Source organism: Pristis pectinata, chromosome 30 (genome assembly GCF_009764475.1).
Source record: "Pristis pectinata isolate sPriPec2 chromosome 30, sPriPec2.1.pri, whole genome shotgun sequence".
Lineage (NCBI taxonomy): Eukaryota > Metazoa > Chordata > Chondrichthyes > Rhinopristiformes > Pristidae > Pristis > Pristis pectinata.
In genome coordinates this window covers 13,536,897-13,550,900 of record NC_067434.1, presented here as the reverse complement: position 1 = coordinate 13,550,900, position 14,004 = coordinate 13,536,897, and the positions used below count along the sequence as shown (strand labels likewise).

The 14,004-nt window shown below is 41.9% G+C and overlaps 1 protein-coding gene across 1 annotated transcript in view; it reads left to right on the top strand.

Annotated features, from left to right (window-relative positions):
- LOC127584670 (cGMP-dependent protein kinase 2) overlaps window positions 1-14,004 on the top strand; it is a 45,627-nt gene that overhangs the window by 20,497 nt on the left and 11,126 nt on the right. Inside the window, exons 11-14 of the mRNA XM_052041533.1 lie at window positions 139-275; window positions 7,076-7,165; window positions 8,465-8,606; window positions 11,747-11,910. Of these exons, the coding sequence (XP_051897493.1) occupies window positions 139-275; window positions 7,076-7,165; window positions 8,465-8,606; window positions 11,747-11,910 (533 nt within the window). The remainder of the gene's footprint in view (window positions 1-138; window positions 276-7,075; window positions 7,166-8,464; window positions 8,607-11,746; window positions 11,911-14,004) is intronic.

Here is a 14,004-nt window from a genome sequence, read left to right as displayed (position 1 = left end):
TTCGCAATGATGAGCTGTGATGGATAGCTTACAGCGCATCATGCTGATATCAAACAAAGAGAAGTCCGTCAGTCCTGTTTTTACATCTGTTATGGTATCTACAGCTGAAATGTGCTGTACAATTCATTGCTTCTCCAGGTGAAGCTGAAGGATGAAGATGTCACCTTTGCCCTGAAATGTATCAAAAAGAAACATGTTGTGGATACTCGGCAGCAGGAGCATGTCTACTCGGAGAAGAACATTCTGCTTCAGACCAAATCTCAGTTCATTGTGAGGTGAGTGAAGCTTCATTCTCCAGGGAGGATTTGGGATTTGAGGCCAGTTGTGTGCTCTTTCCAATCATTCTCAAGACTGACTTATTTCCTGATTCAAGTGAATGGGATTGATGTGTGTGTGTGTGTGTGTGTGTGTGTGTGTGTGTGTGTGTGTGTGTGTGTGTGTGTGTGTGTGTGTGTGTGTGTGTGTACAAACCGATGTGCATCGGTGTACATAGTATGAAGTGTGTGTATGTGTGAGATTAGGAATATATGCATAAGTGTGAGTTTGTCTATGTGCATAAATTTACATTTACCTGTGAGAGTGATTGTAACTGTGTAAATGCGTATGTAGTTGTGTGTTGGTCATATAAGTGTGTTTGTATGTGCAAGTGTATGTAGGTGTTTATACAAATCTGTGTGTATGTGTGCTTCACTGTGTATAATTGTGTGTGTATACATAAATGTGTATGTAAATGCATGTTGGTGTTCATGTAAGTAAGTACAGTATCTGTGTATAAGTGTGTGCATTTGGAACTGTGTTTATCATGCAGGTGTGTTTGTGTATATGTAGATGTGTATGGAATTATATATGTACAGGTGTCTGTACAAATGTCTGCAAGTCTATTTCAATGTGCACAGTCTTTCAGCTTTGGTTATTCCATTAACAACTACAGTCCAGTCTTATTCAGATTTTAACTTGAATACACATTTGCTACTTTGCTAATCATAAGTGTGAGAATAAGTCACTTAACCTGATGATCTGTTTTGCAGAGGTACGTCAGGCAATTTATTTCCTACTTATTAATGTGTTCCCCCTGTCTGTTTCACTTACTAGACCAGGAATCAACAGGTGGACATGTGGCAGATTATCAACACTGATGAGTTCTGTTTCATTACATTCACTCATCTCCAGACTGAATTCCATAAACCTGGCTCCCCCATCCCTCCTCCAACACACCCTTACCATTTCAGCCCTTTCCTTGGTGTTAAATCAATCTCTCTCTGCACAAACCTTCTGATGTGAAAATGGTCAGAGTTGCCTTATGAAAATGAGACACTGCTTCTGGCATTTACATGCCCAGCCACCCGCTGTTTTGTGCCTTCAGATTGTCATCACTTTGACCAAATCTGAAGCACATGTCATTTTCAGATGTCAGCAGAAAATCTAAACATTTATGATTGAAATGAATTGTGTCAGGCTGGTGACTTACAATGGGCTGTGCAACAAAGATGATCAAGCCTTCTGCTCCAGCTGCCCACCTAAGAGTGTACAGAAGTCTTTTATCAAAGAATATTTTAGAATAATTTAAAAATAATAAATAATGCTACAAAGCATGTCATAAATACCAATTACTATGGAAAGACAATCATTGCTTCATATTGATTTATTTTATTCTGTATGCCACCGAGCCACAGATGATATAAAAATAAAATGTGCTTTTCTAAATCAAGTCAAAAAAAGAAAAATTAAGCGTTTCCAAAGCATCTGTCATGGCTTCAAAATATTGCAAAGCATCTTATAGCCAATAAATTTATTACTTTTAATGACTGTATAGTAGGAAAGATGGCAGAGAATTTTCAAGCTCATATAAAGGAGACACCAGATTAATCAGGATATACAGTGCAGCTAAGGTTTGCTCCAGAGATGGCAGGTTTGTCGTATGAGTTGAAATTAGCAGACAAGGCCTATACTATCTTGAGTTTAGAAGAATGAAAGTTGATCTCATTGAAACATATAAAATTCATAAAGAGCTTAACTGGGTAGATACAAAGTTAATGTTTGCTCCCCCACCTCCCCCAGCTGAAATCCTAGAACCAAGGGCCAAAGGTCACAGTCTCAAAGTAAGGAGTCAGCCATTCAGGACGAAGTTGAGAGGAAAACCTTTCACCAGAGAGTAGAGAATCTTTGAAGTTCTCTACCCTAGAGACGGGTCAACACATCTTTTGAAATTAAGGGCATTCAATGACATCAGGTAAAAGATCCAGCCATGATCTCATTCAATAGTGGCGTAGGCTTGAGGGCTGAATGGCCTACTCTTGCTTCTATTTGTTATATTAATCTGATATTCAATTGTTGAGGGATAAATATTGACCTTAATTTTGGGGATAATTCCTCTGAATTGCAACCATAGAACCTCTCATCCAAAAAAAGTAAGATAGTTCCTGACTTTTCACCTGAAAGGTTATATGTCAGGCAGTGCAACCCTCAACATTGCACTGGAACATCTGTCTGGAATTTTGTGCTCAAGTCTCTGGAATGGGACTTGAACCTGCAACCTCTAACTCAGTGGCACGGTCATTTATGTTTCAGAATTAGGAAGGCTAGTATGAGGGTTTGGAATGCCAGCAGAACACTTTTAGCACTCATCCATCTGAGGTAGAATCACTGAACTTCACAACACATGGAAATGCCATTCAGCTCATCATTTTGAAGAGCAGCAGTTCAGACTTGTTTCCTTTTAAATTTGACAAATGGGTTTCATGGACAAGCTCTCCCTTCATGGAAAAAATGTCTCATATATTACACCTTCTGAATCAGCCCGCTCTTCTCAATCCCTCAGGATTGTGTTACTCTCTCATCTCCCATCATGCTATGCTTCTGTTTTCCTCTTTGTTCCTTTCACTGTGTCTTGCCAGTGGTCCTACTGGGGTTGGGCTTAGCACTTAGAACCATAGAACCATCAAACATTACAGCACAGAAAGCAGGCCATTCGGCCCTTCTAGCCTGTGCCAAAACTTTATTCTGCTAGTCCCATTGACCTGCACCCAGTCCATAACCCTCCAGACCTCTCCCATCCATGTATCTATCCAATTTATTCTTAAAACTTGAGAGTGAGCCCGCATTTACCACGGGCTTGTGCCAACACAGTGTAGGACGAATGAAAAATGATTTCCAGGAATTTCTGCAGGAACTCTGTAAGTAAATCTGGAATGATTTTACTGAAACTAGCTCAAAGGAACTTTCACAGTAACTTAAAGATTTCTTCTTCTTCGTCAATCCCTTGAGATCAAGGATGACTTGCTTCAGAACTCTGGTTCTGTGGGTTCCGAGGTGACTGATGAAGCCAATGTGGGAACCGCAGACTTCCACAGGTGGGCTAGGTAGTGGTTGATGGAGCGAGTGGCTGGATTGTCTGTTATGTGGTGCGTTCCCTCTGCCACTTATGCAGGGCTTTTGTGTGCTTCTGATACATGGCCTCTGGTTCTAAATACTACATTTATCACCTCTTAACATACTTGAACGAGCTTAAGAATTGACACAGGTCTCCCCATCTGACAAACTGCCATCATCAGATTCACAAGACCAGTGATAATAAACCTCAAAGGCTTATGATCCTTTGCATGAAACAAGTAATTAATGTGATTATTCGGTACTGCAGTAGTACATCATTAACAAGATTAGATTATGGAATGGGAAATTTCAATCTAGTATTATATTACTTCCTTGGCAAAATTCAAGGTAGATCTATTATGTTTCCACTGTTAATAAAATGAATCTAATTATTATAAATGACAATCGCTCAAGGTCTGTTTTGGTTGACATAGTCTGTTTCATAATGATAATCCTTCTTGTTTTTCTTTGTACTAAGGAGTTCGTACGTTCTCCCCGTGTCTGCGTGGGTTTCCTCCGGGTGCTTCGGTTTCCTCCCACATTCCAAAGACGTACGGGTTAGGAAGTTGTGGGCATGCTACATTGGCGCCGGAAGCGTGGTGACACTTGCGGGCTGCCCCCAGAACACCCTACGCAAAAAAGATGCATTTCACTGTGTGTTGCAATGTACATGTCACTAATAAAGAGATCTTATCTCTCTCCCCCAAACCCATCTTCTCCTTCATAACCTTCCACTTCAGATCAATAGCATTGAGGTTGGGGCAGCACAAGGAGCAAAAACCTAATGAATGTTTGCTTGGTCAAGCCAGGCAGTGCGGCACATAGAATAACTCATACTTCAGTCTTAATTGGGCGATACAGCAGGCACTTGGGAATCAACAGGAGCTAGCTAGAATGAAGACTATGATTAACTCACTCGCGCAGAGGTAGAAATAACAACAAATGCTATGGGAGATTGCTCTCATAAAACTGTGAAATTTTCTGACTTCCTTGCAAATTGTGTCTTTTGGTTAAATTGCCTTCCTCTTTGCTCCATTCTCTGTCTTAATCCAACTGCTGTATTGTGAATATAAGGCAAATTCATTGTTTGGTTTCAATCAATAATTTTCCCCTTGATTAAAGCTGAATAGCCCAAAAAGTAATTAATCTCATGGGGGAGAAGATAGATTGGATAAACAGAAAGTAAAGCAGATGGTGTTCGAGGATAAGAATACTGTTCTCACAAACATAAGTGAACAACAACCTCCATGTACTTATCGCCTTTAATGAGGTGAAAAGACCTATTTAAAAAGTCAAGGAGATTGAAGAAAAAACTGCAGATGCTGGAAATCCAAAACAAAAACAAATACTGCTGGAACTCATCAGCAGGTCAGGCAGCATCTATGGAGAGAGAAACTGAGTCACAGTTTCAGGTCAATAACCCTTCTTCAGAAGTCACATTTCTAGTTCTGAAATTGTGACTCTGCTTCTCTCTTCACAGATGCTGCCTGATGTGCTAAGTGCTGAATATTTCCACAGGATCAATTATTAGGGCAAATGACCAAATACATAGTGAATGTAGTAGGTTTTAAAAGAGAGAAGAAAACTAGAGAGGTGGAGAAGTTTAGGGAGGGGATTATAGGTCCTGGGGCCTTTGCAGCTGAAGGCAGAACTGTGAGATGTATTTACACACTTAGTTGTGTAAAGCACACAATGATCCTTTTCAGCTGCTGTTTTTCCACTCAGTTATAGCTTTGGCAAAGAATACTTCTTGCTGACACCATCTTACTCACAATCAAGATTATTCCCATCTGGGGAGTGGGTATTTCTGATCCCTAGATTCTTTGTTCGCAGTGGCTTCTCCCTCCACATCCTCAGGATGTCTGGGTTTGAATTCACTCTGTACCAACCACAACATAGGTGCCTCAACAAGAACAAGAAGTGGTCCAACACACAACGTGAGGATTCTCTGGAGGATGTCCAGCTGCAGGGGTGGACGATTGGTGTGTCTGTGTCTCACCAAGCAACGACCTGTACAAATGACAACCAGTCCTGATGCAGGGTTTTGACCTGAAACATTGACAATTTCTTTCCTCCCATAGACGCTGCTCGACCTGCTGAGTTCCTCCAGCAGATTGTTTGACAACCTGTGCTCGGTTGACACAGGAGGTGAACAGAAGGAAATGGATTAGCCACATTCTACTGGGAGTTTTCAATCACCATATATTTGGTCATCTGCCCTAATATCTCATTATAAGATTAAGATATCTTTATTAGTCACATGTACATTGAAACACACAGTGAAATGCACCTTTTTGAGTAGAGTGTTCTGGGGGCAGCCCGCAAGTGTCGCTTCCCACAACTTCCTAACCTGTACATCTTTGGAACGTGGGAGGAAACTGGACCACCCGGAGGAAACCCACGCAGACACGGGGAGAACGTACAAACTCCTTACAGACAGCGGCCGGAAATATGTAGAAATATGTAGAGATGTTTGGCACTCAGCAGGTCAGGCAGCATCTATGGAGAGAGAAGCAGGGTAAATGTTTCAGGTCAAAAAGTTTCTACCTTATCACCTTTACAGTAGGACTGCTACTAGCTCAAAATGCTGGCCTTTCACTATCATCTTTGACCTAGTTTTTCTTGGTGTTCCTTGCCATTGTTGTGCACTCAAATCCTCTGCTTTGCCCAGCTGTGACTCTTTAAGGCTGAAAATGCCACTCATATTTACAGTCTTCTAATGTTCTGAAAAAAAAATCATTGTTGGGATGTGGTTATTGCTGGCACACTAGCATTTCAGCATCAACTCGTGCTTCCCTTGAGAAGTTGGCTTTCTTTAGTACTTGTGGAGTAAGAAATGCCACAATGCTTTGAGGCTGGGAGTTCCAGGATTTTGGCCCACTGGGAATGAAGGAACAGGAATGGAATTCCAAATCACTGATGGGCTAGTATTTGAGGAACCTAGGGATTACTGAGGGCTCCATGAAGTTACAAAGCTGGGGAGGATCAAATCCAGGAAAGCATTGAAATTTTTTAATTGAGGCTTTCATGGCCCAATAACCATTGTAGAACAGAGAATACAGAGATGCTGTGCTTCAAACCAGGGTCATCACTCTCTACAAGCTTTTTGTATCCTAGGGAGCGTGTATGTCCTTTTTTAATTTTTGGCTGCTTTTTCATTATCAAGAAAATCTCTTTGAAAATGCACACTTTTCATTCTGGCATTAGAGTCAAGTTGAGACAATTTAATTAACACACATGACACTACTGATGCTGGAATCTGGAGCAACAAACAATCTGCTGGAGGAACTCAAGTGGTTGAGCAGCACCTGTGGGAAGGAAAAGAATTGTCGACATTTCAGGTCGAAACCCTGCATCAGAACCCGCTGTGAGATCCAACAGATTATTGGGATCTGACAGATTGTTTGTTGAGACAATTTGAGTTCCTGAGCCTTTTTCTCAGTCTGGGTGATCTAAGCTCCACGGGAGCCAACAGATATCCCTTTCTTGATGAGGAGAGAGAGAGCAAGTGGGAGAAGGAGAGGGAGAAGACAGAACTCTCCACCCCAGCTCCAAGTCTGACCTGATAGAATCTTATGTCATTTCTAACTACTCGACAACAAAAAGTAAGACTAATATTTTAACTCATGGAGAAATGAACAGGTTCTGTTGTGCGACTCTTTCAAAAATAAAAGGGGAAAATATCTGATCTTATTCTCATTTATAGATTGTACCGAACTTTTCGAGATTCCAAGTATGTGTACCTGCTCTTGGAGGTTTGTCTGGGCGGGGAGCTGTGGAGTGTCCTACGTGACATGTGAGTGTATGTCATTTTTCTGTTCCCATGTTTGAATATACTTACAGAAATTCATGTCTGTCGAATACATACTGCTGTATAGAGGCATTTATGTGATGTACACAGCTACGATACAAAGAACTGGAATACAAAGGTGACAAGTTAGATGTCAGTTGTAAACATAGTTGTCTAACTATGGATTTGACAGCCTCACCTCAATTCTATTGGCCTTGGATAAAATAAAAGCGGAAAATGCCTGGAATATTCAGTAGTCAGGCAGCATGTAGGAGAGAAACAGCTTTAGTGTTTCAGGTTGATCTCTAATGTCTAGAAAGGCTGCAGCACAGATTCACCACAGAGGTACACAGCCTTAAAAAGTTTCTTTAGGACAGGTTTGCCTACAGTTCCTTACATTCCCTTGAAGATTAAGAGGTGATCTTTAAAATTATTAAGTGATTTGTTAGGGGTGGTGAACAACTATTTCCTTTGGTGGAGAAAGAAGCCAAAACAAGAGGGGCATAACATTAAAATTAGAGCCAAGCCCCTCAGAGGTGATCTCATAGAAAAGGCAGTGAAAAACTCCTTCAAGTTCTTTAGATATGGAGAGCACAAAAACTTTCAGATTGTAAACACCATACAGCACTATAATACTGTGGATTAGGAATTCCAAGGCACGGTAGCATAGCGGTTAGCGTGACGCTATTACAGCACCAGTGATCAGGGTTCGATTCCCGTCGCTGTCTGTAAGGAGTTTATACGTTCTCCTGTGTCTGCATGGGTTTCCTCTGGGTGCTCCAGTTTCCTCCCACATTCCAAAGACGTACGAATAGGTTAATTTGGGTTTAAAATGGGCGGTGTGGACTCATTGGGCCAGAAGGGCCTGTTACCACGCTGTAAATAAAATTTTAAAAATTTTTAAGAAATGTTAATTTAAAAGATTTCCTTGAAAATAATTCAGACCACTAAATCCCAGTCATACTGCCAACCGATGGGAATGCCACTCTGCGGTCCCTTTTGTACAAATGAAAACAAATCTCCACATTGAAATCGGACTCAGAGTTTACACTGACCATGAATGGGCCAAGTGTGGATTCTTTCTCCTGACTGACTGATCTGCCCAAACCATCCTGGATTAATAGGTTCTTTCAAGACCACATTATAGACTGGTAACAATAACAGTTACTACCACAACAACGTATTTATACAGTGCCTTAAAAAGTTGAAGCCACTCAGGATGCTTCATAGAAACATTCTCAGACAGAAGGGAGAAAACAGATCTCCTTTCTCTTAGGGGAACTGAATCTGTGCTTTTGTTTGCAGGTGTTGCTTTGATGAACCAACAGCCAGGTTTTGTGTTGGATGTGTTGTGGAGGCTTTTGATTACTTGCACAACAGAGGAATTGTCTACAGGGATCTCAAGCCTGAGAACTTACTGCTGGACTCTGACGGATATGTGAAAATGGTATGTGCTGCTGCAGTGGAACCCTGTATCTCATCATTGTATTCACACCTGTACACTGGCAGATTCAGCCTCCTTCACCTCTGGACAGATGTCTTGTTGACACAATGCTTAAGCAAGTATATTGTTTGAAGCTAGTATTACTGATATGTGCCTTAGCAAAATAGTAGCAGGCCACTCATCGCAACTTGCACATGCTTATGTTTCTGCTACACATGAACTTTCACACGCAATCAATATATCCTGTTTCTTTATGCTTTGTGTGTTTATTTAGCTTCCCCTTAAATATATGGGTTCAAATTCCATTCAAGTACAACATTTCTGGGTGGCACAACCGTGCTGCACTGCACAAGGTAACATCGATTGACTGGGTTATTAAACAAATTGGCAGTCTGCCCTGTCAGGTAGAGATAAAAGGCACTATGGTACTATCTTGAAGAAGAAAATTGGAGTTATACCTATGTTCTGGTCAATATTTACAATCAACCAAATTTCTAAAACAGATTAACTTGTCATTAACACATTTTTGCTTGTGGGAGCTTGCTGTGCAACTGTGACTGCCTTGTATTACAACAGTGATTACACTTCTGTTGGTTATGAAACAGTTTGGGATATCTGGAAGGGATGAGGAAGGTGCTATTTAAATGAAACTTGCATTTGCTTTGGATGAATTGACTCCTGTTGGGTTTTTGCTTTTTATGGTGTCAAACTCAGCAGACAGGTCTCTTCCAGGGGCTCAGGAGCATCACTAAACACACAATGGTTTGAGGTTTAATACTGGATTCACCGCATGCTTTGAAAAGCCATTAATTCCAGAGCAATCAATCAACGTTTTCTACTGACGAGCTGTGTGGGCAGCGAGCTGACCAGAGATTTTTTTTAATGAAAGTCCTTAACATCGTTGTGACAGAAACACAGAACCTTTCATCACCCACAAAATGCAGGGAGTGCATTTTAAAACTGCACAATGTGCAAAAATTCTTCTTTAATCTCTAGTATGTCTTTGTTTCATGGTAAATAAAAAGAATCTGTTTCCTATGGAAGGAGGGTCAATAACCAGGGCCACACATTTAAAATCATTAGCAGAAAGACCAGAGGGGAGAGGAGGAAGCAAAGTTTTCAATGCAGTTAGTTTCTGTGATTCAGAATACTCTGTGTAGGCAGTGGGAACAGATTCAACATGAACTTTCAGAAGGCAAATTGGATAAACACTCATAAAGGAAACATTTGTAGTACTGTAGGGAAAGAGTGCAATTAATTGTATAACTTTTTCAAAGAGATAGCATCAGCACAAAGAGATGAGTGGCTTCCTGTGCTGTACCATTCTACACAATTTTTACAGCAGACAGCAGACATGTAAACATTACTAAAAAAACTGCTGGAAGAACTCTGTGAGTCAAACAGCATCTGTGGAGGCAAAAGGGTGGTCACCACTTTGGATGGAGACCATCCATCAGGGCTGAGACTATAGAGGGAAGATAACCAGTGTACTGAAGTGAGAAGGAAGGGTCAGACAGGGCCTGGTAGGTGATAGGTGGAACTAGATGATGGCAAGTGGACGGAAGTGGTGGGGGGGGGGGGAGGGGGGAGGGGAGGTGGAGTAGGGGTAGTGCTGAAACAGGAGACTGGTAGATGATAGGTGGAAACATAAGTAAAAATAAATTAAGCAGATGGAGCCAGGCGGGAGAGGGGAAGGAACAGCTAGAGGCTGGTAGATGATTGGTGGAACCAGATAAGGGAGGGATAACGGACAGATGGAACAAGGTGGGGGATGGTGTGTCTAGGTAATGGGTGAAAGGGTTGGGGAGGGTTAGGAAATGACCAAAGGCGGGGAGAATCTGGGTGGATCAGTGAGAGTGGGAGAGGAATACAAGAGGAGCAGGTTACCTGAAATTGGAAAATTCAATGCTCATACCATTGGGCTGTAGGCTACTCAAACAGATCAGCAGAACCTTCTAATTTGCGCTTGGCCTCATTTGACCTGTTAGGTGAACATGATATTGATAAGATTACTTAATTAGTCACATGTACGTCAAAACACACAGTGAAATACATCTTTTGCGTAGAGTGTTCTGGGGGCAGCCCGCAAGTGTCGCCACAACTTCCTAACCCGTACGTCTTTGGAATGTGGGAGGAAACCAGAGCACCCAGAGGAAACCCACACAGCCACAGGGAGAACGTACAAACTCCTTACAGACAGTGGCCAGAATTGAACCTGGGTCGCTGGCGCTGTAATAGTGTTATGCTAACCACTACACTACAAACATAGGAAGGATTGGGCTGTCATCTGAAATAGAAACTGAAAATGGAGGAAACACTCCATTCAGGTCAGGCAGCATCTGCGGTAAGAGAAACAGCTAATGTTTCAGGTCCAGAACTCACAGGGAAAGAGCAACTCTCTGCAGCCTGATGGGGTGAATCTCTTTTTATTTGAGATTTCCAGCATCTGCTAATTTATTGATTTTCATCAGGCTGACATCTCTTCCCAACAGGATAACAAATCATATGTTGGTTTGTATTTTCCTTTCTCCATGTTAAACTAAAAAGTAACAACCAGCTCTAACACATTTCCCAACATCCTTAAAACACATGAAAGAACTGTCATCACTTCTGCTCAATAGAGGGAATGTAGGAGTAATTACGTGAACAGCAAGTTCCCAGTAAAATTATTGGAAAGTAGAACCAACTTAATTTATTCTGGAGTTAATACTGGCTAAGGAAAGAATTGATGGTTTTTAATTTGTTGAGAGTTCAAAGGGTTAGTGAATCAAGGTGTGTAGTTGGAGTTAAGTTAATGGTTGGCCATAAATGAATGGTTCACCAGTACCAGAGGCCTGAATGGCCTCCCCTTATTCCAAAACTCCCAGGAGAACTCTTCAACCAATACCAAAGGACACTTAAGGACCTAAACAACCCAAGCCTTTTACGTATAGTTTGTTCAAGGAGGTTTAATTCCACAAATGCCCCGGTGTTAGTGCAGTAAAACACAACACCTGGAGTGGATCTTCATCCCTGACATTTCTGACCCTGAACACTTTTGAGGAACCACACACTAAACCAAGCCAACGTGGACTGGAAATGGCTTTATATATGCCAACCAATCACTCATTACATATGTGTTCCTCCTCCCCTCTCTCTTTCAGGCTGATTTTGGTTTTGCTAAGCGGATTGGCCTGGGCAAGAAGACCTGGACATTTTGTGGAACCCCTGAGTATGTTGCTCCAGAGATCATCATGAACAAGGGCCATGACTTTGGGGCAGATTACTGGTCTCTGGGAATCCTGGTCTATGAGCTTCTGACTGGAAAGTAAGCATTGAAGCAGTATGTTTAAATCACAGGGCACGTTTGCCTCAGGTACCTTCACACTGGAGGCACTCACACAAGGCGCACAGGCACTCCTATACAATGACCATTTAAAGTGATTTAACACAAGCTAGATCTTGGCTGTGTGTGACAGGAGACCATTCAGCCCATTGTGCGTGCATGAGTTATTTGAGGGAGCTGTCCACTTTTCCTTGAACTTTATCCCTTAGCCCTCCACATTATTCTTGGACGTTTAGAAGTTAGGTCACATGGCTCCATGTTTTTATATGCTGCATGCTACGATTTTGATGAATAATAAAAAGTTATAGCACAACATTGTGGGCCTGTTCCTGTGCCGTATTGTACCATGTTCTAAAAGAAAATTGGGAAATTGTACTGTGGGACTTGAAGTCTGGGTACATCATTTATGTCTACCACATGTTACAGGAAGGGACCCAGCTGTGCTTTGACGTTCCACAATGTACAATCCACTTCCAGGATTTCGAACCATGCTGTTCTCCTGCAAGAGTCATGGATTCATACAGCACAGAACAAGCCCTTCAGTACAGTCTGACCATCAAACACCCATCCGCACTAATCCTAGACTAATCCCACTTTATTCTCCCTACATTCCCATCAACTCCCCCCAGATTCTACCACTCATCTACATGCTAGGGGCAATTTACAGTGGCCAATTAACCTACCAAGGCACAGAGAGGTTGGACAAACTTGGGTTGTTGTCTCTGGTGCAGCAGAGGCTGAGGGGAAACCTGATTATAAGATGAAAGGCATGGATGAAGTAGACAGCCGGTATCTTTTTTCCAGGGTCGAAATGTCTAATATCACAGGACATGGATTTAAGGTGAGAGGGGATATGTTTAAAGGAGATGTGTGGGGCAGATTTTCTACACAGAGAGTGGTGGGTGCCTGGAATGTGCTGCCAGGGGTGGTGGTGGAGGCAGATAATGACAGAGATGTTTAGGAGGCTCTTAGATAGGCACATGAATGTGCAGAGAATGGAGGGATATAGACATTGTACAGTCAGAAGGGATTAGTTTTGTTAGGCATTTAATTACTAGTTTAATTAGTTCAGCACAACATCATGGGTTGAAGGGCCTGTATTGTGCTGTACTGTTCTGTGTTCTATATCTTTGGAGCACCCACAGGAAGCCCTCATGGTCACAGGTAGAACATGAAAACTCCATACAGCATGGTCTGAAGAATGGTCTAAACTTAGTCTGTACCATCTCACATACACACTGCACAGCACTCAGGCTGAAATCTCTCAAGATACTGAAGTTTTCAGTTGATATCTTTCTAACCAAGTAGTTGTACTTGGGAGGCTTCCACAAAGTTTTGCTTTTAGCAAAATATTCAGTTGGAAGAGTTATGTGGGTATAATATGATTCATAAGTTTTGCAAATGAAAGGAAACCAAACGATCCAAGAGATGATTGTTTCCCAACAGTGCTTTCAACACACGCAAATCACTCTGCTGTAATTTTAGTGAGTGGGAGGTGGTTTGCGGAGGAGGTCCAGAAGTCTCAGTACCAGGTCCCCTGCCGTTCATTGTGTACATCAGAGTGCAGTGGTTTATAGTGAGTAAGAAAGTTTCAATCTATCAGAAATTTTCAGTGGACTGGTAAAGTGAGTAATAAAATGTGACGTGGAATTCAATCGCAAGTCTGAGATAATGCACTTGTGGGAGAGCAAGGTCAGAGAATGCACAACTGGGAGGGCACAAGGAAACAGAGTGACCATTAAATTCATATACATACACTCCTGAAGGTAGTTTCTACTCCATTCCCTGTTGGGCTTAGTAATAACTACCTTTATTTATTGACCCCATTTCTGGTCTCAGCCACATGTGGACACATCTGCTCTGCATCCACCCTATAAAACCCCTTGTAATCTTAACAATCTCTCTCAGGTCACCCCTCAGACTTCCCTTTTATATTCTAGCATGGGACCCTGACCAACTGAAAATCAACGAGGAGCCCACTCTGTCCTCCTCCTTTCCTGTCCTAGTGCATCACTCTAACCTGGAAGTGAGTTTTGAACAACTTAAAGAAGAAGGGAGAAAGAGAGGAGCAGTTGT